This window comes from Oncorhynchus keta, chromosome 14, assembly GCF_023373465.1.
Source record: "Oncorhynchus keta strain PuntledgeMale-10-30-2019 chromosome 14, Oket_V2, whole genome shotgun sequence".
NCBI classification, from domain to species: domain Eukaryota; kingdom Metazoa; phylum Chordata; class Actinopteri; order Salmoniformes; family Salmonidae; genus Oncorhynchus; species Oncorhynchus keta.
In genome coordinates, this window is record NC_068434.1 from 20,946,365 (window position 1) to 20,972,580 (window position 26,216).

Here is a 26,216-nt window from a genome sequence, read left to right on the forward strand (position 1 = left end):
TTTGTGTTTTCGTTATATATTTGGTCAGGCCAGGGTGTGACATGGGTTTAATGTTGTGTTTCGTATTGGGGGTTTTGTAGGTATTGGGATTGCGGCTGAGTAGGGGTGTAGCATAGGTTGGCTGCCTGAGGCGGTTCTCAATCAGAGTCAGGTGATTCTCGTTGTCTCTGATTGGGAACCGTATTTAGGTAGCCTGGGTTTCACTTTGTATTTCGTGGGTGATTGTTCCTGCCTCCGTGTAGTTTCACCAGATAGGCTCGGTCACTTTGGTTTTTCTTTTGTACTTGTTTTGGAAGAGAAGAGAACGAGCGCCATTCTCCTTGCGGAGATGGTGCTAAATACATCAACACGGTCGGTCCCTGGGATTGGGCTGGCCAACACGATTCGGTTTGCTTGGAAGGAAAAGGAGTTGGAGCCTTTAGGACGGGAATCTTTTGGAAGGATAATATTGATGGGGATTCTAAAGCTGACGGTGAAGGACGTGTTTTGTTTCCAAGGCAACTCGTTGGAGGGAGCATACGACGTGGCACTATATACAGAGGAAAAACACGATGATATCCTGAGAAGGGCAAGAGCAGTGGGAGGTGAGAGGCCGATGTGCCACTACGAAATAACAAGCCTGGCGAAGAATAACTTTAGGGTTGTAACTGTCAACATTTACAACCCTTACGTTAAGGACGAAGAGGTGAGGGCTTTTCTGGGGAGATACATGGATAACGTCTCCTCAGCAAGGCACCTCAAAGACTCCCTTGGGTTTTGGAATGGGAGGAGAGGCTTCCAGGCCCTCCTCAGAGAGGAACCAAAGGGACATGGTGGCTACCTCCATCCTCCTGCTATGTTCTCCCTAGGGGCTGACAGGGGGACGTTGTTTTATGCACGTCAGCCCCCATTTTGCAGGCGCTGTATGGCCTACGGTCACATATTCGCCTCGTGCAGTACAAGAAAATACAGATTTTGTGCATCTGAGGATCACGAGGCGAGGGATTGTGACAAGCCTAAGACGTGCCATGGGTGTGGCTCGTCAGCACACCTGTGGCGGGGGTGCCCGGCCCGTCAGAGGTCATATGCGTCTGCGGCTGGGTGGGGAGCAGGAGCGGGGGATGGGGGAAGAAGAGGAGGGGAAGGAAGCATGCCTCATGACCAGAGTACAGGTCCAGAGGGGAAGGCCACAAGGAAGGAGGAGGAGCAAGAAGCGGCGGATGGAAGAGAGAAGGAAACGGAAGGCACAGGAGTAGGAGAACCAGGAAAAGCGTCGGAAGAAGGCAACCGAGTGGAGGAGCATGAGAGAGAAGAAAGCGAGGGAGGAGTGGTGGAGAAGGAGACGGTGGAAGAGCAAGTGGACTGGGGGGAAAGTGCCCTGGTGGAAGAGATGAGGGGTATGGTGGAGGAGCTGGCGGGGGGGGTGGTATCTCTCGATTGGCCGACAGTGAGAGGGAGGGGATGGCCAAGAGAGTGATGGGGGTGGGAGAAACCTCTGGGTTGCTGCTGGTTTCCCCAGGCCCTCAACTTCTGTTGGGTGGGGACACACCTAACAAGACTCAGGACTGGGTACAGGAGGAGGTGGGGAGTTTTTTGTTTGGGGACTCAGCCTCCCCAATTTTTTTCCAAACCAGCTGCAACACTGGGGAGGGGGAGGATTGTGGGGGTAGACCCAGGGTGCAGGGCACCCCGGAGCCAAACACTATTCCTGCATCCTGGGATGGTGTGATGGAGGAAGAGGGGGGGGTGTCGGGATTACGGATGGTGTTCTCACCGGTAGATATGGAGCAGGGGAGCATCGGGTGAGTCTCCTGTTTTTGTTTTTTTTCTGTCTGGGTTTAGAATTTGAGTGTATTACATGTTTTTATTTTTTCATGGAGTCTAATTTTACTTTTGTTAGTTTAAATGTAAGGGGTTTAAGGGATTTTGTTAAGAGGAGGGCGGTTTTTAGTTATTTGGAGGGTGTGGGGTTTGATTTTTGTTTTTTACAGGAGGTTCACCTGAGGGATGGAGGGATGTTAGTAGGTTTAAGAGGGAGTGGGACAAGGGGGAGTCGGTTTGGGGTGTTGGGGGGTGCACTCATCGGGGTAGGGATTTTGTGTGGGCACAGGGAGGTAAAAGTGGAGGATTCTTTTGTGGTAATGCAGGGGAGGGTTATAGGGGTGGATGTCACGATAAGGGATTGTAAATTTAGATTAGTGGTGGTGTATGGGCCACAGGTGGTGGCAGACAGGAGGGAGATGGTGGACTGTCTGACGCCCTGTGTGTCACAAATAGGAAATTAGTGATAGGGGGATTTTAATACAGATTTAGGAAGAGGGGGATAGCAGTGCGGGCGCCATTGCCAGGCTAATGGCTTGCCATGGTCTGGTAGATGGTGGTCTGCACACTACTCCGAAAATGGACGGTCCTACATGGCGCAACTCCAGGGGGGTTGAGCGGAGGCTCGACTATATTTTTGTACCCAGGTCTTTGGGTAAGTTGTCTGGGCGGCTGTTGCCTGTTTTCTTTTCGGATCACGACGAGGTGCTCCTGCAGGTGGGGTCGCCAGTCTGCCTCTTTGGTAGGGGGTACTGGAAGCTAGATCGGGATGTGCTGGAGGAGCAGGCTTTTGTTGACGGGTTTTATGGTTTCTTTTGGAGGCTTGAGGGCCTCCGGTCCATGTGCGAGGGGGTGTTAGAGTGGTGGGAATTAGTTAAGGTGAGGATTAGGGCTTTTATAATAGGGTATTGCAAGAGGAAAAAAAGGGAGGAGAGGAGGGAGGTGGATCGTATCCAAAGGTTAATTGAACTCTAATACGAGGCAGGCAACCTCGGCGGGTCGTTTGACTGGGAGAGATCCGCAACCCTAAAGGCGCAGCTCAGGGAGTTGCAGGAGCGGAAGGCTCAAGCTTTCCTGGAGCGTGCGCATAGTGGCTTTCTCAAACATAATGAGACTTGTTCTGCTATGTTCTTTAAGTTGGTTAGGGCAAGACAGAGTAGGAAGGTAATGCATGGTGTTAGGGAAGAAAATGGTAGTATAGTTAGAGAACCAGAGGATATGGTCAGGGTGACAACTGATCATTTCCAAGATTTATTTAAGGAAAGGGAAATAGATGTAGAGCAGGGAAATGTGTCTTTAGAACACTTGTCCAGGCGGTTGCCGGAGGACATTAGAGAAGTGATGGAGGCCCAGATCTCACTAGAAGAGGTTGAGAGCGCTCTTAGGAGGATGGGAATAGGGAAGGTGCCTGGGATGGATGGGCTGCCGGCTGAGTTTTATCTCAAGTTTTGGGGTATACTTGGACCAGTGGTCCTCGAAGTCTTGAAGGCCATCCTTGAGACGGGGGTCCCGGGGGGATCAATGGCTGTTGGTGTGCTGTCACTTTTATATAAGAAGGGGAAGTAACAGACCTTGGCAACTGGCGGCCGTTGACCATGCTGTGTGTAGATTACAAGCTACTTGCAAAGGTTTTAGCAGACCGGTTGCACACAGCCCTTCCCTACGTCGTTCATGAGGATCAGACGTGCGGGGTAGAGGGCCGCTCTATTAGATGGAACCTACAGTTAATCAGGGACTCCATCGCTTGGGTTGAAGATAGAGGACTGCCTTTAATGGTAGCAGCGCTAGATCAGGCGAAAGCCTTCGATCGCGTGAATAGATCATTTTTATTCAGAGTGTTAGGTCGATTAGGATTTAGGGAGAAGTTTATAGGATGGATTCGTACATTATATGTCGGAGCGGGGTGCCGAGTTAGTGTAAATAGTCACTTGGGTGACGTTTTTGACCTCTCGTCTGGGGTCAGGCAGGGGTGCCCACTCTCGGCTCTCCTCTTCGTTCTGTACATGGAGCCTCTGGGGGCTGCCATTAGGGCAGACACAGGGGTGGAAGGTTTGCTGATCCCTGGAAGTGGTGGGCTGCGTGTTAAGATGACACAGTACGCCGACGACACTTCCTTGCTGTTGTGCAAGGACTCGTGCTTGACAAGGTCCCTTGCCATCTTTGGGGATTTCACCCGAGCGTCGGGAGCAGTTCTGAACCATGCAAAGTCTTCCGTCAAGTTTTTCGGAAGATGGCGCGGTAGAACGGATGTGCCTGGGGGGTTATCTCTCTGTGAGGGGGCCCTGAGGATTCTCTGGGTCCATTTTGAGACCTCCGGCTCAGTGACGCTAAACTGGAACATGCGTATCGCAGTGGTACAGAGGAAGCTAGCAATGTGGAAAGCTAGGTATTTGTATTTTATGGGCAAAGTCCTGGTCCTAAAGGTGGATGTGTTGCCGTCTCTTTTGTATTTGGCATACATCTACCCATTGCCGGCTTGTCTGAGAAGGCCTCTAGTGAGGCTTGTGTTTCAGTTTATGTGGAGTGGCAGGTGCGAGTGGGTCGCCAGGTACCACATTTCCCCCTCAAGCTGGACACAATTTTTGTTTCTTTCTTGTTAACGGAGCTTGCTCAGCCAGTGATACACCCGTCCGGTTACCTCCTGCGGGTGTTTTTCTCGTATCAGGCGAGAAGCATAATGGTGTGGTCTAACACGGGTCCTCGGGCGGAACAGCTGCCGTGGCACTTTGGTCATGCGGCCAAGTGGCTGCGTGCGCACCCTGAGGTTGAAGTTGCCCGAGTAGGTTTAGATCATAGGCACCTGTACGAGGAGGTCAGAAAGGCAGGAGTCCGGCGCCTGTAGTGGGCATCTCGGAAGTGGTCTGGGAGGGAGTGCAGGCGCGGGGTCTGGACAACAGGCTCAAGGACCTGAATTGGTTGAGCCTTCATAGTGTTTGCCGGCACGTTCCATCTTGTACCGGTATAGTTTGGTGCAATCCCCCACCTGTCCAAGATCCTCTTGTGGCAGGGAGGAGACTGTGCACCATGTCTTTTGGGACTGTGCCTTTGCCGGAGTAGTATGGGCTAGGGCACGGGTGTTGTTAGGTTTGGTAAAGGGGGATTTTGTATTGACGTGGGCCAGGTTAGAGAGGGGTGTAGGGAGAGCGAGAGGGACGGATAGGGACAGGTTTCTGCTCTGGCTTCTCATGAGTCTCTTTAAACGGGGGCTGTGGGAAGCAAGGCAGAACATGGTGAAGACAGGGAGAGATTGGGGGGTGGAAGGGATAGTGAGGAGGGTGGAAGGAGATTTGAGGGGGAGGATGAAGAGGGAGGAGAGGAAGTGGGGGCAGCATGCTCCTCGGGAGAGGTGGAAGGGGGGTTTAGGGCTGGGTGTCATTTAGATTTGTAAGAGGATAGATTAGGGACGGGGAGATAGGGAAAGGTATTTTGTAGGGTAACGGGGAGGGAAGATGCTCCCCTGAGGTTTTGTTTGGGGTTTATGTTTAGTTTAATTAGTTTAATTAAAATACCATTATTTGAGTATGTATGTAAATTATGAGTTGTAAAGAATGAATGGTATTGAAGATAATAAATTATTTTTTATTTTAAAAAATTAAAAAATAGGCTGTAATTAGGTTTCACGTTCCGTTTGTTGTTTTTTGTATTTATTCAGTTATTTCATGTATCGTCATTCTCTTCATTAAAGAACATGAGTAACAACCACGCTGCATTTCGGTCCGACTCTCTTTCGACAAACGAAGAACGCCGTTACACCTGTGAAATGACGTCAACACATACTGGAAGAGTTACTGGCTAGATTTTTGTCACCTAAAATCCTCAAAAACTTCTACAGATGCACAATTGAGAGCATCCTGTCGGGCTGTATCACCACCTGGTACGGCAACTGCACCGCCCACAACCGCAAGGCTCTCCAGAGGATGGTGCGGTCTGCACAACGCATCACCGGGGGCAAACTAACTGCCCTCCAGGACACCTACAGCACCCGATGTCACAGGAAGGCCAAAAAGATCATCAAGGACAACAACCACCCGAGCCACTGCTTGTTCACCCCGCTACCATCCAGAAGACGAGGTCAGTACTGATGCATCAAAGCTGGGACGGAGAGACTGAAAAACAGCTTCTATCTCAAAGCCATCAGACTGTTAAACAGCCATCACTGACACAGAGAGGCTGCTGCCTACATACAACCTTAAAATCATTGGCTACTTTAATAAATGGATCACTAGCCACTTTAATAATGCCACTTTAATAATGTTTACATGTCTTGCATTACTCATCTCATATGTATATACTGTATTTTATACCATCTATTGCATCTTTCCTATGCCTCTCTGACATTGATCATCCATATATTTATATTCTTATTCCATTCCTTACTTAGATTTGTGTGTATTATGTAGTTGTCGTGGAATTGTTAGATTACTTGTTAGATATTGCTGCACTGTCGGAACTAGAACACAAGCATTCCGTTGCACTCACAATAACATCTGCTAACCATGTGTATGTGAGCAATAAAATTTGATTTGCTACAGTGGCTAGCTTAGCTAATGAACTAGCAACGTTTGTTGCGGCGTGCATGACCAGAATGACACATCGATGAACCACCAAAGGCACACCCCATTTCTGTTAGAAAATTGAGTAAGAAGCGGAGTTGGACCGTTTTTCATGCCCAAAGTCGACCTTTAAGGATCACCTTTAATCCCAGAGTCCAGGATCTGAAGCCGTCTCTGATATCGTCCTCTAGGGGCTCCAGCAGAGGCTCCCACACCCCCATCACCTCGTTGAAGTAGTGAACCTAAACACACAACACTATGTTACAGTACACCAAATGCAGTCTGACTAAACCCACAGTTGAAGTTGGAATTTTACATACACTTAGGTTGGAGTCATTAAAACTTGTTTTTCAACAACTCCACAAATTTCTTGTAAACAAACTATAGTTTTGGCAAGTCGGTTAGGACATCTACTTTTTCTACTAAGTCCTTTTTCCTACAATTGTTTACAGACAGATTATTTCACTTATTCACTGTATCACAATTCCAGTGGGTCAGAAGTTTACATACACTAAGTTGACTGTGCCTTTAAACAGCTTGGAAAATTCCAGAAAATGATGTCATGGCTTTAGAAGCATCTGATAGGCTAATTGACATAATTTGAGTCAATTGGAGGTATTTCAAGGCCTACCTTCAAACTCAGTGCCTCTTTTCTTGACATCATGGGAAAATCAAAAGAAATCAGCCAAGACCTCAGAAAAAAAATTATAGACCTCCACAAGTCTGGTTCATCCTTGGGAGCAATTTCGAAAAGCCTGAAGGTACCACATTCATCTGTACAAACAGTAGTACGCAAGTATAAACACCATGGGACTACGCAGCCATCATACAGCTCAGGAAGGAGACGCATTCTGTCTCCTAGAGATGAAAGTACTTTGGTGCGAAAAGTGCAAATCAATCCCAGAACAACAGCAAAGGACCTTGTGAAGATGCTGGAGGAAACAGGCACAAAAGTATCTATATCCACAGTAAAAACGAGTCCTGTATTGACATAACCTGAAAGGCCGCTCAGCAAGGAAGAACTACGGTTTGCAACTGCACATGGGGACAAAGATTGTACTTTTTGGAGAAATGTCCTATGGTCTCATGAAACAAAAATAGATCTGTTTGGCCATAAAGACCATAGTTATGTTTGGAGGAAAAAGGGGGAGGCTTGCAAGCCGAAGAACACCATCCCAACTGTGAAGCACGGGGGTGGCAGCATCATGTTGTGGGGGTGCTTTGCTGCAGGAGGGACTGGTTCACGTCACAAAATAGATGGCTTCATGAGGAAGGAAAATTATGTGGATATATTGAAGCAACATCTCAAGACATCAGTCAGGTCGCAAATGGGAATGTTTACAAGGATTAAATGTCAGGAATTATGAAAAACTGAGTTTAAATGTATTTGGCTAAGGTGTATGTAAACTTCCAACTTCAACTGTATATTTTAGTTGAATTGAGGTTGTGTAGAAGTTGTGAAAATGTTGTGTAGATGTGTAAAGGTTGTGTAAATGTTTTGTAGATGTTGTTTAGAGGTAGTGTAGAGGTCGCATGCAGAGATGTGCGGTGCCTGACCTCCAGGTTGAGCTGGCTGTGCAGGTTGATGAGGGTGCTCCAGTTCTTGACGTCCCCGTGGAAGGAGGACTTGGCCAGCAGCATGGGGACGGTACGGTGGCCCACCCCTGCCTCCAGGGTCAGGCAGATGGAGGAAATGGCCACCTGCAGGGACTCACCCTGGGGAATCAGCCGGACTAGGGACTGGGCATCCTCGTCTTTACCCTCCTCCTCCAGGAACCACAGCTTGAGATCCCGCCAGGACCGGCGCTCCCACAGGTCTGGGGGCACGGGGCTCTCCAGCTCCGACTGGGGCATGTCTGCACCGGCCGGGCTCAGCACCGACTGGATGGTGATCACTGTGTTGATGATGATGGGCGACACCTGTGGGAAGGGGGCACAGAGGAGAATGGAATGTAAGACACATTACTCTGGTTTTGGCAGCTGTGCCAAAAAATAAACACATAAGAAAAAGTGACAAGGTATTTTATTAGTGAGATGCTTCTTCCCGTTCTGTTTTTTGGCCGTGGCCTACCTTGAGTGTCAGTGCCTTGATGGAGACCTCCATGGCCTGCGGGGAGGTGGAGGACTGTGTGCTCTTGTAGAACACCTGGCAGGGCTGCAGCACAGTGGTCTCCTTGTTCCTCCTCTTCTCCCTCAGGAAGGGGCAGGCCACTACCTTCAGGTCCTTGACCACTGCCGTCATCAGCTGACCATCCGGGTTGCTCTTCATCACCAGCTCGCACTCCATGGTCATGACCAGGGCTGGGGCGTCGGCACGCGTCAGGTCAGCCACAAAGACAATCTCTGGGTTCTTCACCAGAACATTAATCTCCGACTTGACTGCCACTGGAGCTGGAGTACAGACAGAGAGGAAAGCAGGGGTGTGTTCATTAGGCATCAAATGTAAGAAAACTGTCAGAAACGGAGTGAAACCATCAGACATTTCACTTTGCCCTAATTGGACGTCGTTACAAACATGACATTTGTGGTGAATATTGTGTAGTGTGAAATGTGAACATGTCATACCAGGTTCCTTGGAAGCGGCGGTGGCTGTAACTGTGGGTTTAGTGTTGCTGTTCTTGGGGACGGCTGAAGAGAAACCTTGTTGGCTGGCCTTGAGGAAGATGTCGGCCACGGTGAGCAGGAACTCCATGCTGGCACAGAGGTAGACATCCTGCACCACCGTCTCCAGAGAGGTGCCTTCACGCCCCTGATTGTAGTTCACCTCCACCATTACGTTCCTCTCAGCGCTCGGACGAATCGCCATCATCCTGACAGACAGAGGCCAGAAGGACAGGTGTACATGATGATTCCTTCAGAAAGAGCAATAATAACAATCCCTACAGCAACCCTATCATAAGTGCACTAAATACCTTGTAATCTGTTTGTCATATGATGTTACATAGAAGAGTGAGTAACTTTTTATTCTACTCTACAGATTCAAAGATTCCATTCTCTCAAAACAATTGACATACCAGATGAAAATACTCATGGGTTTTGATGAACTGGGAGTGCGAGATTAAATTAAAGCTGCTTTGACTATCATGGGGTTGCTAACCAAAGCCATTCATCTTAGCTGTGTGACAGTCCTGTGTGACAGACAGATGGTGAAGCAGTGATGAACATTATGCCACGCTGGAGAACACACACTGAGCCTCGTACATCAACGCCAGCACTGAGCCACGCGCTCATATGTTCATGTGAATGTGTACGTAGGCTAAGTACCAAGGTAACTGTGTGTGTGTTTTACCTGGCAGTGATATTCTTGACTCTGCGTCTCTTGTCGTCTAGCAGGCAGTCTGTGAGTTTGACGGAGGCCTTCATGGATCCGTCTGAGAACATGTGGACAGATGTAGAGATTGTTCCCAAGGTGAACTCAGCCAGCATCAGCTGATCATCCCTGGAGTTCAACACCTGCACCTGAATACAGACACATAGGCAGAGACGCACGCCCACAGAGAGAGACACATAGGCAGAGACGCACGCCCACAGAGACAGACACATAGGCAGAGACGCACGCCCACAGAGACAGACACATAGGCAGAGACGCACGCCCACAGAGACAGACACATAGGCAGAGACGCACGCCCACAGAGAGAGACACATAGGCAGAGACGCACGCCCACAGAGAGAGACACATAGGCAGAGACGCACGCCCACAGAGACAGACACATAGGCAGAGACGCACGCCCACAGAGACAGACACATAGGCAGAGACGCACACCCACAGAGACAGGCACAGACACATAGGCAGAGACGCACGCCCACAGAGACAGACACATAGGCAGAGACGCACGCCCACAGAGACAGGCACAGACACATAGGCAGAGACGCACACCCACAGAGACAGGCACAGACACATAGGCAGAGATGCACGCCCACAGAGACAGGCACATACACACACTTTCAGGTAAGAATATCCCAGTGGATGGAGTTTTCTGCGGTCAATTAGTGTTTGTGAAGGTGTGCAGTGATGCAGTAGTCACCTCAGTCCCATTGGGGCTGTACAGGACCAGAGTCATGGAGTCAAACTTGAAGTCTACTTTGAGTATGTTCTTCAGCTTAGTGCTCTTCTGGGTCTCGACCACTGCAGCAGTTACCACTATGTTGCCTACAGACAGGGTTCAACATGATTATCAATATCACAATCATCCAAATATTAAGACTCACACACACATTCAACCCAACTGTTCTCACCGCTGGTGGAGATAGTACCAGTACCTCCTGTGCCCTGCGAGCCCTTGGTAGTGTCAGTGTCGGAGTGATCCACTGTAGACGGAGGAGGACGAGGGGAAGCAGCGTCTGACGTCTCTGACATGTTCTCACCCAGAGTCCTCAACACCACCGTCATGTCATCCTGACTCAGGATCAGCTAGTAAGACAAAAACACACACACACACATCCACCCCGTTACACAAATGTATCAACAACCATCATTTCATATTAACATTTCTTGTTCATTGAGAGTTGGCTTTAACACAGACACACACACTGACACATACAGACACACACACTGACACATACACACATACAGACACACACTCACATTCATAGGTTTGAGGTGGGCAGTGATCTTTATGTCAGGGATGCTGTGGTACCAGGAGGCTGACAGGTTCCTCTGGATGGACAGGTCCAGGTTGACCGGCTTCAGAACCTGGATCTCCCCCTGAAATCTCCCCTTCTCGAAGGTGGTTCTGCACAATCAAACACAACAAACAAACGGCTTTACAGGTTCTGATTTTCTGCACATCCAGGTCCATCGACCAGATATACAAAAGTAACTGAAACACACAGAAATCTGTCTATTGTCAAGAAACACCTCACATCCCTGTGAACAAATGAAGTCATCCGTTCACTATAAACAACTGCGAATCCATGAGGTTTAATTCTGGTTCCGTATACAGAATTGGCTGACTACTGGTGTGCTTTACTAGCAACCCTGTTCTGTCTCACCTGTACATCTTCAGGTCACTGAGGACCACGGTCATGGTGTCGATGATGGGAGGGATCTTGACATGCGCCTGGGAGTGGACCAAGGCGAAGCAGTTCTTGACCGTGACCATACCGAGGTCAGCCACAGTGACGTTGGTGGAGGAGGACGACTGCGGCAGGAAGACAAGAGGAGCTTTGAAGTCTACATCCAGAGAGATGCGCACGCTGCGCTCAGCCAGCTCCATCACCCCTGTGGCTGCCTTCTCCGCTGCCTGCACCGTCACCTCAGCCAGGGCCTCCTTGGCCGCCTGGAAATTGTTGATGAAAGCCTGGGGGAGAGGGAGGTGAATGAGGAGGAAGAGAAGGGGTGGGACAAAGAGCAGTCGCGTTACAGAGTTCTCATCGATGGTCATATGACGTAGGACAATCCAGAACTGAAAAAGTGCACCGAATGTGATTACGGTAGGCTTGGTAAGTTCTTGTGCATTTTGGTACCGGTACTATAAGTAAGGCCATGGTTTTCGACACCCTGGAAAAGTTTTGTTGGCAGCTGAATTTTTGAAACACATAAAAGGATAGGTGATAGTTAAGTGGAGTTAAGAGAGATGGTGTCTCTTACCAGGATGGAGGAGATAAACTTGTTGAGGAAGATGACCTGGATGCAGCCCACCGTCAGGGTGATGCTGGTGTCCACTTTACCCATGTCTAGATAGGCATCGCCCTCAGTGGCGTCCGTGTGGTTCACCATGCGGAAAGCAAACACCTCCTTATCAGCTATGGACACACACTAGGATGCAGAGGCCGTACAAATATAGCAGCAGAAAGCAAAAACAACAATCATCATTTCTTGTGAATGTGGCCCCTTGACTGGGAAAATAACATCGCTAAAGTAAAACAAATGGCAAAGATTAGGTGATGTTTGTTCAAATGGCAAAGATTAGGTGATGTTTGTTCAAATGGCAAAGATCAGATTTGGCGTTATTTCAAATTTTGATATGTCAACTTTTCATTTGATCCTTTTTGGATACTGGAGGCCATGAGTGAGCCTTGTGAGTATGGTAGTCAATGACTGCTGGGTCGTGTTCATTAGGGAACGCAAAGGAAAACATTGAGCCAAAGTTACCTGCTTGTACAGTGCCTCCTTATCACAGTCCAGGATGACTATGTTCTTCAGGTTGGCCAGAACCTCCACCGCCTTTCTCCTCATCAGCACCTCCGACACCAGGCCTGGAACATAGAATAAAGAGGCAGAACACTGAGGAGCAGGTCTAGGTCTAGAACAAGTCTAAAACAAGGCAACAGTAAACATGTCGTCCCCCACAAATAACGAATGATGCAAGCTTGTTCAAAGTTTGGAACTTCAGTTGATTACTATAGCGCCCCCTTTGGCCAATCAGTGTAATTTTGTAAATGCCATATCTCTGCACTTCATTCACCAAAGTTTTGTCAAAATCGGGCCAGCGGTGCCTGAGATATCACGTGATTAACTAACATACGTACTAGCGGACGGCGACAGATCCATAGTCCCCCCCCCCGATTTCATGGTGGGGCACCACAAAGGTGTGTTCATATCAGTTCCAGAGCCAATAGGAAAAGATCATCCGTGGCCGGAGTATTTCTTCATGTTTACCACAAGGTAGCACTAGCATCATTATAATGTGTGTGTGTGCGTGCGTGTCCTGTCCATACAACTAATCACACAAACACATAATTGTATGCAATATCATAATTCAGGCACGCAGCTGTTGTGGATGTGTGTCGCGGAAGGAGACTTGCGTCGGGGACGGCGACGTGTGTTGCGGACGGTGACTTGTGTTGCGGACGGTGACTTGTGTTGCGGACGGTGACTTGTGTTGCGGACGGTGACTTGTGTAGCGGACGGTGACTTGTGTAGCGGACGGTGACTTGTGTAGCGGACGGTGACTTGTGTTGCGGACGGTGACTTGTGTAGCGGACGGTGACTTGTGTAGCGGACGGTGACTTGTGTTGCGGAATGACTTGTGTTGATGGTGACTTTGCGGACGGTGACTTGTGTTGCGGACGGTGACTTGTGTTGCGGACGGTGACTTGTGTAGCGGACGGTGACTTGTGTTGCAGCGGACGGTGACTTGTGTTCCGGGCGGTGACTTGTGTTGCAGGACGGTGACTTGTGTTGCGGACGGTGACTTGTGTTGCGGACGGTGACTTGTGTTGCGGACGGTGACTTGTGTAGCGGACGGTGACTTGTGTTGCGGACGGTGACTTGTGTAGCGGACGGTGACTTGTGTTGCGGACGGTGACTTGTGTTGCGGACGGTGACTTGTGTAGCGGACGGTGACTTGTGTAGCGGACGGTGACTTGTGTTCGGTTGTGGACGGGCGGTGACTTGTGTGTTGACTTGTGTTGCGGTGACTTGTGTTGCGGACGTGACTTGTGTTGCGGACGTGTGTTGCGGACTTGTGTTGCGGACTTGTGTTGCGGACTTGTGTTGCGGACTTGTGTTGCGGACGTGTGTTGCGGACGTGTGTTGCGGACGTGGGTTGCGGACTTGTGTTGCGGACGGTGACTTGTGTTGCGGCGGTGACTTGTGACTTGTGTTGCGGACGGTGACTTGTGTTGCGGACGATGACTTGTGTTGCGGACGGTGACTTGTGTTGCGGACGTGTGTTGCGGACGTGTGTTGCGGACGTGTGTTGCGGACTTGTGTTGCGGACGGTGACTTGTGTTGCAGACATGTGTTGCAGATGATGACTTGTGTTGCGGACGTGTGTTGCGGACATGTGTTGCGGACGGTGACTTGTGTTGCAGACTTGTGTTGCAGACGTGTGTTGCGGACGATGACTTGTGTTGCGGACGGTGACTTGTGTTGCGGACGGTGACTTGTGTTGCGGACATGGTGACTTGTGTTGCGGACGGTGACGTGTGTTGCGGACGATGACTTGTGTTGCGGACGTGTGTTGCGGACATGTGTTGCGGACGGTGACTTGTGTTGCGGACGGTGACTTGTGTTGCGGACGGTGACTTGTGTTGCGGACGGTGACTTGTGTTGCGGACGGTGACTTGTGTTGCGGACGGTGACTTGTGTTGCGGACGTGTGTTGCGGACGGTGACTTGTGTTGCGGACGGTGACTTGTGTTGCGGACGGTGACTTGTGTTGCAGACGGTGACTTGTGTTGCGGACGGTGACTTGTGTTGCGGACGGTGACTTGTGTTGCGGACGGTGACTTGTGTTGCGGACGGTGACTTGTGTTGCGGACGGTGACTTGTGTTGCGGACGGTGACTTGTGTTGCGGACGGTGACTTGTGTTGCGGACGGTGACTTGTGTTGCGGACGGTGACTTGTGTTGCGGACGGTGACTTGTGTTGCGGACGGTGACTTGTGTTACCCTCAATGCCGATCTCTGCTATCATGTGGCTATGGCCTCGGATGAAAACCTTCAGACAGTTGAGATCAGCTCTTATGTGCAAATTCACCACGTCCTCAAACTTTGACTTCTTAGAAGCTGAGGAGAGTGGGGTAGAGAGACATTGATGAAAGAGTAGTTCCTTTGTCCAAACGTAAAAGACGCTTTGATGAGAAAATTATTTTGTTTGCATCACAATACATCAAACGTCAAGTGGTCCATACAATGGCAGAGAATTTACATTTACAATAAATTCTAATACATTTCAACAGTGGAAAAGTCTTAGTTCCAGTAACCGGAATGGATTCCATGAAACTGATAATTACATGTTCTTTTTGCCACGGCCGATTCCTCCTTCTCTCCCTCCTCCCCCTCTCCCTCGTCCTCCTCTGCGATTGTGGGAAGCTCCTCCTTGCTAGGCACCGCCTCCTTGGTCGGGGGGAGGAGGCTGTTCAGGAAGTTCATGGCATTGAGCAAAGCCTCCGTGTGCAGGTGTACATCCAGAGATGAGAAGTTCACCTGAGACAGATTTCACACACACACCACCGTCACAATGAACACAACTGAGCAGAGTACTGAGCTCAAATCAACATCATGTTGAAGTTCCAAATGTGGGTTAACACAGTTGTATTGTAAGATCTTACCTTTACTGATTGTTCAGTGTTATTGTACTGAGACTTGAATTCTGGCCCGTTCTTATCAGCCTGAAAGAGGCATTGAAGATTTTAGACCTGCTCTACTGTTAATCTACATTGGATGAAGAATGTGTGTGTGTGTGTGTGTGTGTGTGTGTGTGTGTGTGTGTGTGTGTGTGTGTGTGTGTGTGTGTGTGTGTGTGTGTGTGTGTGTGTGTACACCTTAGTGTACTCCAATGTGAGGAGGTCCTCCTCTGTGTTGTCTAGAGTGGTGATCAGGTGCACTTTCTTCTCCTCTGAATCTGGACAAGTATATCAAACCAGAAAATCATATCACACCAAAACCACACAGAGAAGTCTGCAGACATGCCACACAACCGCCAACGAGGAAGCAGCATATCACGTTATTTCATAATGATCTAGACAATAGTTTCTTCGCATTCCAAACGCAGCAAGGTGCTGTCTTGCTAATGTTCCAAAAATGCAATCGAGGGAAAAACACCATTCAAAAAACACACCAGATGCAAGCGATTTCATGTGACATATGTTAAAAGCGTGGAAAGAGGGGTGATGTAAAGATGCAACAACTCCAATAGGTTGCTATCAAACATGACTAGATTACTACCTTTGAATGTGGTGGACAACGGAATAAAGTTCATTTGAAAAACAAATAGGACAGGAGAGAAATGCTGGTTTCAATGGCATAAACAGGCACATTCAAGTGTGGCTACCTTTTCTGGCGTCTCCCCTAATGTCAGAGCTGGTGTGGAGAAGGCTGTAGCGAAGGCGCATAAGACCCAGATTTATACATTTACATATTTATGTAAATCTATGCTAATTATATTAACTATTATTTGAATATTGAAATGTTTAAGATACATTTTCGATAGTGAATTTCTGGATCAGTTAGTTGACAGGCCTACCTTTAAGAGACAACGATTCCCACCCACCCCCTCACCTACCCATATACTCTGAGCACTCTAGGCAGATCTCGCGTAGAAAGGTGTTAGATGTCATGTCGAAGGTGCGAATCTTTAGCTCGGTGCCGAGACGCTCGACGTCCAGGTGTAACACTGTGACCTCCTGGCCTCTAGACAGACGACACAGCTGAACAGACAGCTAGACAGCAGAATGAGGGAGTTCAAGTACACACATATACACACACAGATGTATTAGCAATTAGAGTGAAAACATCTAAATGAAGTGTTTAAGGACTCTCTCACACACAGATGTATATTATGTTAAGCATACCTTGTTGATCTCAAACGTCATGAGGAACTCTGTCATGTTCTTCTTGGGGTCTTTCTTGACCAGACCTCTCCTCTTGACCGAGTCGGAGCGTTGCAGGGGGCTGGGCATGTTGTCGGGGAAGAACGGACTGTCGCCTATAGGAGAGCTGGGAGCATCGTAGAACAGGTCCTCCTCTGAGCCTGCACACACACACACACTTAAATGATAATGCCACACTAACGTCTGTCATGATCACAGTTGTGTGTATGCGTAAAGTACAAAGATCCATTTGTAATGGGCTGTATGGGCTGTATGTGTGCGTGCATGTCTCTCACCTGATTCCCATATGAGGGAGTTGCGCAGTTCAGCCATGGTTGGTTGCCTGGGGGTTAACTGAGGGGTGTACGACTGCTTTGGAGCCTGCGGAAGAAAAACAAGCAGAAATTAGACACGAACACACACACAACCCAATAGAAATCTATTGACACACAAAACTACAACCAACATTACAGTCAACCCACAGACAGACAGACAGACAGACAGACAGACAGACAGACAGACAGACAGACAGACAGACAGACAGACAGACAGACAGACAGACAGACAGACAGACAGACAGACAGACAGACAGACAGACAGACAGACAGACAGACAGACAGACAGACAGACAGACAGACAGACAGACAGACAGACAGACAGACAGACAGACAGACAGACAGACAGACAGACAGACAGACAGACAGACAGACAGACAGAGACAGACAGAGACAGACAGACAGACAGACAGACAGACAGACAGACAGACAGACAGACAGACAGAGACAGACAGACAGACAGAGACAGACAGACAGACAGACAGACAGACAGACAGACAGACAGACAGACAGACAGACAGACAGACAGACAGACAGACAGACAGACAGACAGACAGACAGACAGACAGACAGACAGACAGACAGACAGACAGACAGACAGACAGAGACAGACAGAGAGAGAGAGAGAGATAGAGAGAGAGAGAGAGAGAGAGAGAGTCAACCCACAGACAGGCAGAGAGAAAGAGAGAGTCAGCCCACAGACAGGCAGAGAGAAAGAGAGAGTCAACCCACAGACAGGCAGAGATAGATAGATAGATAGATAGATAGATAGAGAGTCAACCCACAGACCAACAGAGAGAGAGAGTCAACCCACAGACCGACAGAGAGAGTCAACCCACAGACCGACAGAGAGAGAGAGGCAACCCACAGACCGACAGTCAACCCACAGACAGACAGAGAGAGTCAACCCACAGACAGGCAGAGAGACTCCCAGGAGTTAGTACCTTAGGTGTAGAGTGTGTGTTGGTGCTGCGCGGGGCCGGCCTGCTCTCCGGCAGCGGGATGCTGTTAATCAGCTCCAGCACGGCCCGCACCTTATCATCAGAGATCCTCAGAGACAAGAGAGGCATCTCCCCGAAGATCTTAAACCTGACACACATGCACACACACACTTTATTCATATCATTCATCTGACCAGCTTTTTGACAAACACGATTATAGATAGTGGTAGTCCAAAAACGGCATCGCACCCACCCCTCTCTCTCTACCCCAGAACCAACCCACCCCTCTCTCTCTACCCCAGAACCCACCCACCCCTCTCTCTCTACCCCAGAACCCATCCACCCCTCTCTCTCTACCCCAGAACCAACCCACCCCTCTCTCTCTACCCCAGAACCCACCCACCCCTCTCTCTCTACCCCAGAACCCACCCACCCCTCTCTCTCTACCCCAGAACCAACCCACCCCTCTCTCTCTACCCCAGAACCAACCCACCCCTCTCTCTCTACCCCAGAACCCACCCACCCCTCTCTCTCTACCCCAGAACCAACCCACCCCTCTCTCTCTACCCCAGAACCCACCCACCCCTCTCTCTCTACCCCAGAACCCACCCACCCCTCTCTCTCCACCCCAGAACCAACCCACCCCTCTCTCTCTACCCCAGAACCAACCCACCCCTCTCTCTCTACCCCAGAACCAACCCACCCCTCTCTCTCTACCCCAGAACCCACCCACCCCTCTCTCTCTACCCCAGAACCAACCCACCCCTCTCTCTGCACCCCAGAACCCACCCACCCCTCTCTCTACCCCAGAACCCACCCACCCCTTTCTCTCTACCCCAGAACCAACCCACCCCCTCTCTCCACCCCAGAACCAAACCACCCCTCTCTCTGCACCCCAGAACCAACCCACCCCTCTCTCTGCACCCCAGAACCCACCCACCCCTCTCTCTCCACCCCAGAACCAAACCACCCCTCTCTCTCTACCCCAGAACCAACCCACCCCTCTCTCTCCACCCCAGAACCAAACCACCCCTCTCTCTGCACCCCAGAACCAACCCACCCCTCTCTCTCCACCCCAGAACCCACCCACCCCTCTCTCTCCACCCCAGAACCAACCCACCCCTCTCTCTCTACCCCAGAACCCACCCACCCCTCTCTCTCCCCCCCAGAACCAAACCACCCCTCTCTCTGCACCCCAGAACCAACCCACCCCTCTCTCTCCACCCCAGAACCAAACCACCCCCTCTCTGCACCCCAGAACCCACCCACCCCTCTCTCTCTACCCCAGAACCAACCCACCCCTCTCTCTGCACCCCAGAACCCACCCACCCACCCCCTCTCTCTCCACCCCAGAACCAACCCACCCCTCTCTCTCACCCCAGAACCAACCCACCCCCTCTCTGCACCCCAGAACCAACCCACCCCTCTCTCTGCACCCCAGAACCCACCCACCCCTCTCTCTCCACCCCAGAACCAAACCACCCCCTCTCTGCACCCCAGAACCCACCCACCCCTCTCTCTCTACCCCAGAACCAATCCACCCCTCTCTCTGCACCCCAGAACCCACCCACCCCTCTCTCCACCCCAGAACCAAACCACCCCTCTCTCTCCACCCCAGAACCAACCCACCCCTCTCTCTCTAACCCAGAACCCACCCACCCCCTCTCTCTCTACCCCAGAACCAACCCACCCCCTCTCTCTCCACCCCAGAACCAACCCACCTCTCACTCTCCACCCCAGAACCCACCCCCCACCCCTCTCTCCACCCCAGAACCCACCCACCCCTCTCTCTCCACCCCAGAACCCACCCACCCAACCCACCCCTCTCTCCACCCCAGAACCCACCCACCCCCCTCTCTCCACCCCAGAACCAACCCTCCCACCCCCTCTCTCCACCCCAGAAACCACCCACCCCTCCATCTCTCCACCCCAGAACCAACCCACCCCTTTTTCTCCACCCCAGAACCAACCCACCCCTCTCTCTCCACCCCAGAACCAACCCACCCTCTCTCGCTCCACCCCAGAACCTCCTCTCTCTCCCACAGAACCAACCCACCCCTCTTTCTCCACCCCAGAACCAACCCACCCCTCTTTCTCCACCCCAGAACCAACCCACCCTCTCTCGCTCTCCACCCCAGAACCAACCCACCCTCTCTCGCTCTCCACCCCAGAACCAACCCACCCCTCTCTCTCCATCCCAGAACCCACCCACCCACCAACCCCCACCGCTCTCTACACCAGAACCCACCCACCCACCAACCCCCTCCTCCTCCACCCCTCTCTCTACCCCAGAACCCATCCCTCTCCCCTCCCTCTTACTTGGGCATGCGTGAGTCTGTGACCACCATGGCTCTGCTGAACACCACCTTGACATCAACAGGCTCCAGGATGTGGAGGGCCGATTGCTTCAGCTTACGGGCTTTCCTCCAGTCCCCGTCTAATACACAACACAACAACCACTGTTAAGCCTAATTTAACTATATTCTACCTAAGTATGCAACGCAAGAACGCAATAAGCTACAGAAAACGACTTCCCTGCATAGTTGTCACATGACACATTTTGGGCAGATAATTGTATGCGTGTGTGTACCTGGTTTGCTGTAGAGGAACTGTAGGCTGCTGAGCTTGATGTTGAAGCTGTCGTAGGCTTGGGACATGATGTCCTGTATAGTCCTTTTCCCTACAGAGAGCTGGGGTAGCCCCTTTCTGCTCAGACTAGACACCTGATAACACAATGGCATAGAACAGGGATTTTCAAACTTTTCTTCCCAGGCAATAAAGCCCTTTTCGTCTGCTACCTCAGAGTCGGATGAACAGCTAGTATGCCAAATGTTCCTGTAGACTTCCAGTTATTGTGCTAACGCTAGTTAGCATTGGCTCGTGAAACTCCCTCTAACTTCCTTCATACTGGACATAGAGACATTCAAATGGTTTCCATGACGGTATTCTGTTGCAGCTGGCGATATTCATAAACTAATGATTTTTCACGTACAAAAATACCCAAAATAGTTTTTCAAAAAAAGCTCAAATGTATGGACCCCTGGATGAGGTCCTGTTTATTATGCAGGGTTCGGCTGCCCGGGGCTAGTAAACTAAACAGTCAGGCAAGTTGAGTCTGCTCAGTGGTTGCCTTATTGGGCAAGTGAAATTTAGCAACATGACAGGATCAATCACAGTTCGCAAATTTTCCGTACATCGTCTCTCGCTCACTTAAGTCAGATCGAACCGCTGTCTCTACACAAACGTGTGTGCTGTGTCAATTGAAGTGACCTACCTTGAAGTGACCCAGGTCCAATAGCATGAGGTTCTGAGTGGAGTCGTAGAAGCCGGTTTGGGGCACGATCACGTAGGAGGCCATGAGGTTGACGTTCAGATCCAGAACCTTCTGGGTCTCAATCACGTACATCAGCCCTGCAGACAACAATATATAATGGACGGCATACTTCAACACGTTCTTACATAATATAGGATATGAAAGGGGAGGGAGGGGTGTCTGTCAATAGGAAATAAGAAGTATGGATTGGAGATTGAGGTCAATGAGGCGGATATCCTGGCTGATTAATCATAAGTTTACCTCACCAACCTCCATGTCCATAGAAAATAAATGAATAGATCTCCATATTTGGGCCTGCAGCATATGTAAACAAATCAAATCAAATTTTATTTGTCACATACACATGGTTAGCAGATGTTAGTGCGAGTGTAGCGAAATGCTTGTGCTTCTAGTTCCGACAATGCAGTAATAACCAACAAGTAATCTAGCTAACATCAGTGCTGTGTTTCAGCCCAGGAAAGTGAGTGTGGCCTGTCAGTCAGAGCTAGAGGCGGGGCTCTGACCTGTGGAGGTGCGGTCTCGGAATTGTTCCAGCTTCATGAGAGTGGCGTTGGTCAGCTCGTCTAGCTGGAGGTCATCAGGCGGCAAGAAGAACGCAGACATGCTGTTCACCGTCACCTGCCGGAGGGAGACACAGGTACCCATGTTGTTACACATGCAAACACACTCATTTTGTTCTAACAACTCCACACCCAGATTGAACCGAGGAACAACTGATATAGTCATGTAAACACACACACACACACACACACACACACACACACACACACACACACACACACACACACACACACACACACACACACACACACACACACACACACACACACACACACACACACACTAACAGCGTCATAGATGATCTCCAGAGGCTGGGACTCGACGTGGAGCCGCTGGTCAGCACTCTCATCCAGAGGGTTGGTCTCAAACAGGATGTCAAGCAGGGGGGTCCCTGTTACCGTGGCAGCCTTCCTCGACGACAGCAGGGTGGGCGCCGGCCGATTATTTGCCAGTCCTTTCACCTCAAACAGACTAAGCTGGGCCGACAACCTGAGGGCAACAACAACAACACCAGCAGCATCAGAACCAAGGGCAGAGAGTGGAGGGAGCAGTGGAAGAGAGAGAAGTCTGGAGAGCGAGAAAGGGGGAGAGAGAAAAAGGGGAGATAGATGAGGGAAAAGCAAAGGGGGAGAAAGAGAGAGATACCGACAAACGGAGCATTGCAAAATAGTGTCGTCAGCTGTTCTCAAGTTTGCTCTTGGACTATGGCGCGACAACAAAAACCTGGCAACAATATCCCATTGATAAAGCACTACAACAGGGAAGGAGGGGGAAGTATTTAAACACAGGGTCTGTTCACAAGTGTATAGAGTTACCGATTATAAATTGATTTTGTAGAACAGATATGATATTCTGTCATGTAAATTTTGACATCATGTCAGCTCTTCATTTCTGTGTGCAACGTTCTGAACGTTTCCCCTCACCGAACACACCCCAGAGTGTGTACTGTGCATACTTAATGGCTTGTGCTCCGGGCCTCTGGGTCAGCATGGATTTCAGGTCTTCAACTGTGACCTTGAGGATTTCATTCTGATCCTTGTTGTCTTTCATTGAGAAAGACATCCTCTTCATGTGAAAATGTATCTTAATGTCCTCAAACTGCAAAAGCAAAATGAGAGAGGGACAAGAGAGATTGTGAATAGTGTCCTGGGTTATCTTTCTATATCCAGGGATTGCTGTACTGCACTATGATGTGTAGGAAATATACAGTAGCCACTCACGTTCTTTGGCAGGTTGTGATTGACAGCTACCTCACTGTAGCCAATGGCAGTGTAGAGTTTGGCCTTCTCGGCAGGAGTCATAAGCTCACCAAAAGCTGAGGAGAATAAAGATTTTTATTTTTATATTGTCCATAAAATGTGTCTAGTTTCACAAAAACAAACATTAAAACATCATCCTCATCAGGAGCGCCTTATCATCAAGATAATTTCAAATCAACTTTACAAGAGGGAAGAAAATGCTAAATGCAATTCCAAGTGCGCAATTAAATCCAAGTCAAAGACATAACTGGTCCAAAACCATTATTATCATCATCATCATCATCATGAGCACCTTGTTATCAACATGATTCAATACTTGATAATTCATAGGGTGGGACAGGACAGGGTTGAAGGGAAATGTCAAACATTTGATAATTCATAGGGTGGGACAGGACAGGGTTAAAGGAAAATGTCATCATCTTCATCATCCCGACATCAACATGTGAAAATGACACATTTCTATGTTTTGAAGTAAAAAAGATAAGTGTTTACAATGACATCATCAACCACTTAGTAGACAATTAATAGGCAATGCCTTCTCATAATTGGTTAAAAATCACCCAATGTGTCCTGATGATGTCATTTTGAAACCAGCTGAATGACACACCGTAAACCAGCTGAATGACACACAGTAAACCAGCTGAATGACACACAGTAAACCAGCTGAATGACACACAGTAAACCAGCTGAATGACACACAGTAAACCAGCTGAATGACACACAGTAAACCAGCTGAATGACACACAGTAAACCAGCTGAATGACACACAGTAAACCAGCTGAATGACACACAGTAAACCAGCTGAATGACACACAGTAAACCAGCTGAATGACACACAGTAAACCAGCTGAATGACACACAGTAAACCAGCTGAATGATTGGCACGTTGGCCTTATGAGAAAAGAGGCAAGGCGACCTGTAGAAGAGTAAGCATTGGTGCCCTGGTAGCCTACTCGTCTGATCTCATTTATTGCTGATATGTCTGTCTAAATCCAAGGACACTCTCCTCTCACGGTGCCCATGCATCACTTTGCAAAGTAACAACTTTGATTTGCTGCCAATTTCTCCCAATAAAATAAATGTTTGGTTGGTTCAGAACGCATGTGCCGATGCGGTCTTCTAAACTCCAACCGTGCTTCACCTGTGTCAAGAGGATTCTGTGGAAAGGAGCGACAGCCTCCTGGACAATGGACGGTTTTTATTTCACCTTTATTTAACCAGGTAGGCAAGTTGAGAACACGTTCTCATTTACAATTGCGACCTGGCCAAGATAAATGAAAGCAGTTCGACACATACAACAACACAGAGTTACACATGGAGTAAAACAAACACAGCAATAATACAGTAGAAAAATAATTCTATATACAATGCGAGCAAATTAGGTGAGATAAGGAAGGTAAAGGCAAAAAAAAAGAAAAAGACCATGGTGGCAAAGTAAATACAATATAGCAAGTAAAACACTGGAATGGTAGATTTGCAGTGGAAGAATGTGCAAAGTAGAAATAGAAATAATGGGGTGCAAAGGAGCTAAATGAATAAATAAATACAGTAGGGGGAGAGTTAGTTGTTTGGGTTATATTATAGATGGGCTATGTGCAGGTGCAGTAATCTGTGAGCTGCTCTGACAGCTGGAGCTTAAAGCTAGTGAGGGAGATAAGTGTTTCCAGTTTCAGATATTTTTGTAGTTCGTTCCAGTCATTGGTAGCAGATAACTGGAAGGAGAGGCGGCCAAAGAATTGGTTTTGGGGGTGACCAGAGAGATATACCTGCTGGAGCGCGTGCTACAGGTGGGTGCTGCTATGGTGACCAGCGAGCTGAGATAAGGGGGGACTTTACCTAGCAGGGTCTTGTAGATGACCTGGAGCCAGTGGGTTTGGCCAGCCAACGAGAGTGTAGGGGTCGCAGTGGTGGCTTTGGTGACAAAACGGATGGCATTGTGATAGACTGCATCCAATTTATTGAGTAGGGTATTGGAGGCTATTTTGTAAATGACATCGCCGAGGTCAAAGATCGGTAGGATAGTCAGTTTTACGAGGGTATGTTTGGCAGCATGAGTGAAGGATGCTTTGTTTGCGAAATAGGAAGCCAATTCTAGATTTAACTTTCGATTAGACATGTTTGATGTGAGTCTGGAAGGAGAGTTTACAGACTAACCAGACACCTAGGTATTTGTAGTTGTCCACATATTCTAAGTCAGAACCATCCAGAGTAGTGATGTTGGAAAGGCGGGCAGGTGCAGGCAGCGATCGGTTGAAGAGCATGCATTTAGTTTTACTTGTATTTAAGAGCAGTTGGAGGCCACTGAAGGAGAGTTGTATTTCATTGAAGCTTTGTATGTACAAAATGGAGCATGGTGATTGGGTATGTTGGCAGTCTCACCTCCGGTCTTGACCTCCTTGGACTTGGCGCCGTCATCTCCTGACCAGCCGGACCACATCCAGCCCACCCAGCCCTGAGATTCCTCCTCCACCTTCACCCCCGGACGAAAGATACGCAGACCCGCCTTGCTCGCCTGGAACAACCAACCATTGCTGGTCACAGTCTACACATAACGCCTCAGCCACAACCACTAGCTGGAACCACTGTTAGTTAGACTGTGACCACGTGTTGCACTGGTGGTTAAGCTATGGCAGTGTGACTAAGTAGGGTTATTTCAGTCATGCTTTACTGCCATTTTGAACAAATGAGTTAGTTGACGGACAGACAGGCTAAACACATTACAGTAGATGCAGAGAAGAGAGGTAGTTATCTAGGAATAATTCAACAGATAGCTCAATCCGTACCTCCATCTCAGCTTGCTGCCTGGCCAGCGTGATGTTAAAAATATCCAGAGTCCGCTCAGTCTCCTGGGCACATGGAGGGAAAGATGGATCCATTAAAACAGTTCCCGGACCTTTATGGGAATCGATCAATTATTACTTCATCAATTACTTAACGTCCATCAATCAATGCAGCAGAGTAGAGAAAAGGACTGGGGTTGCAACTCTGAAAGAGAGGGAGGTGTAGGCCTTTCTCAATCTCCACCACACCTGGGTTCAAAGAGCATTTTGTTTTCTTTTAAATACTTTGAGTGCCTGATTGAGTCAGCCCGAAGTGCCAGATGGGCAAGGCTTGAACTTTGGGGAGTATTCCATTGGTCAAATTACAGCCAGGCAAGCTCAAGTTTTGGAAACAA

The 26,216-nt window shown here is 49.1% G+C and overlaps 1 protein-coding gene across 5 annotated transcripts in view; it reads right to left on the reverse strand.

Moving 5' to 3' along the window:
• The window catches only part of LOC118394033 (intermembrane lipid transfer protein VPS13A-like), a 72,032-nt gene that overhangs the window by 38,655 nt on the left and 7,161 nt on the right, over positions 1–26,216 (reverse strand). For 3 of the 5 annotated variants that reach the window (XM_052461276.1, XM_052461274.1, XM_052461277.1), the window contains exons 14-41: positions 25,825–25,887; positions 25,421–25,553; positions 23,003–23,097; positions 22,738–22,880; positions 22,070–22,271; positions 21,725–21,839; positions 21,162–21,298; positions 20,478–20,610; positions 20,207–20,324; positions 17,891–18,035; positions 16,908–16,992; positions 16,594–16,772; positions 16,305–16,461; positions 15,565–15,644; positions 15,352–15,411; positions 15,034–15,226; positions 14,690–14,806; positions 12,448–12,551; positions 11,944–12,111; positions 11,346–11,653; positions 10,939–11,086; positions 10,590–10,764; positions 10,379–10,503; positions 9,643–9,812; positions 8,919–9,163; positions 8,425–8,744; positions 7,911–8,273; positions 6,494–6,595 (exon numbers count right to left, since the gene is read on the reverse strand). In XM_052461276.1, coding sequence (XP_052317236.1) covers positions 6,494–6,595; positions 7,911–8,273; positions 8,425–8,744; positions 8,919–9,163; positions 9,643–9,812; positions 10,379–10,503; positions 10,590–10,764; positions 10,939–11,086; positions 11,346–11,653; positions 11,944–12,111; positions 12,448–12,551; positions 14,690–14,806; positions 15,034–15,226; positions 15,352–15,411; positions 15,565–15,644; positions 16,305–16,461; positions 16,594–16,772; positions 16,908–16,992; positions 17,891–18,035; positions 20,207–20,324; positions 20,478–20,610; positions 21,162–21,298; positions 21,725–21,839; positions 22,070–22,271; positions 22,738–22,880; positions 23,003–23,097; positions 25,421–25,553; positions 25,825–25,887 — 4,383 coding nt within the window. The remainder of the gene's footprint in view (positions 1–6,493; positions 6,596–7,910; positions 8,274–8,424; positions 8,745–8,918; positions 9,164–9,642; positions 9,813–10,378; positions 10,504–10,589; positions 10,765–10,938; positions 11,087–11,345; positions 11,654–11,943; positions 12,112–12,447; positions 12,552–14,689; positions 14,807–15,033; positions 15,227–15,351; positions 15,412–15,564; positions 15,645–16,304; positions 16,462–16,593; positions 16,773–16,907; positions 16,993–17,890; positions 18,036–20,206; positions 20,325–20,477; positions 20,611–21,161; positions 21,299–21,724; positions 21,840–22,069; positions 22,272–22,737; positions 22,881–23,002; positions 23,098–25,420; positions 25,554–25,824; positions 25,888–26,216) is intronic. The other 2 variants (XM_052461275.1, XM_052461278.1) reach the window with 1 other exon arrangement.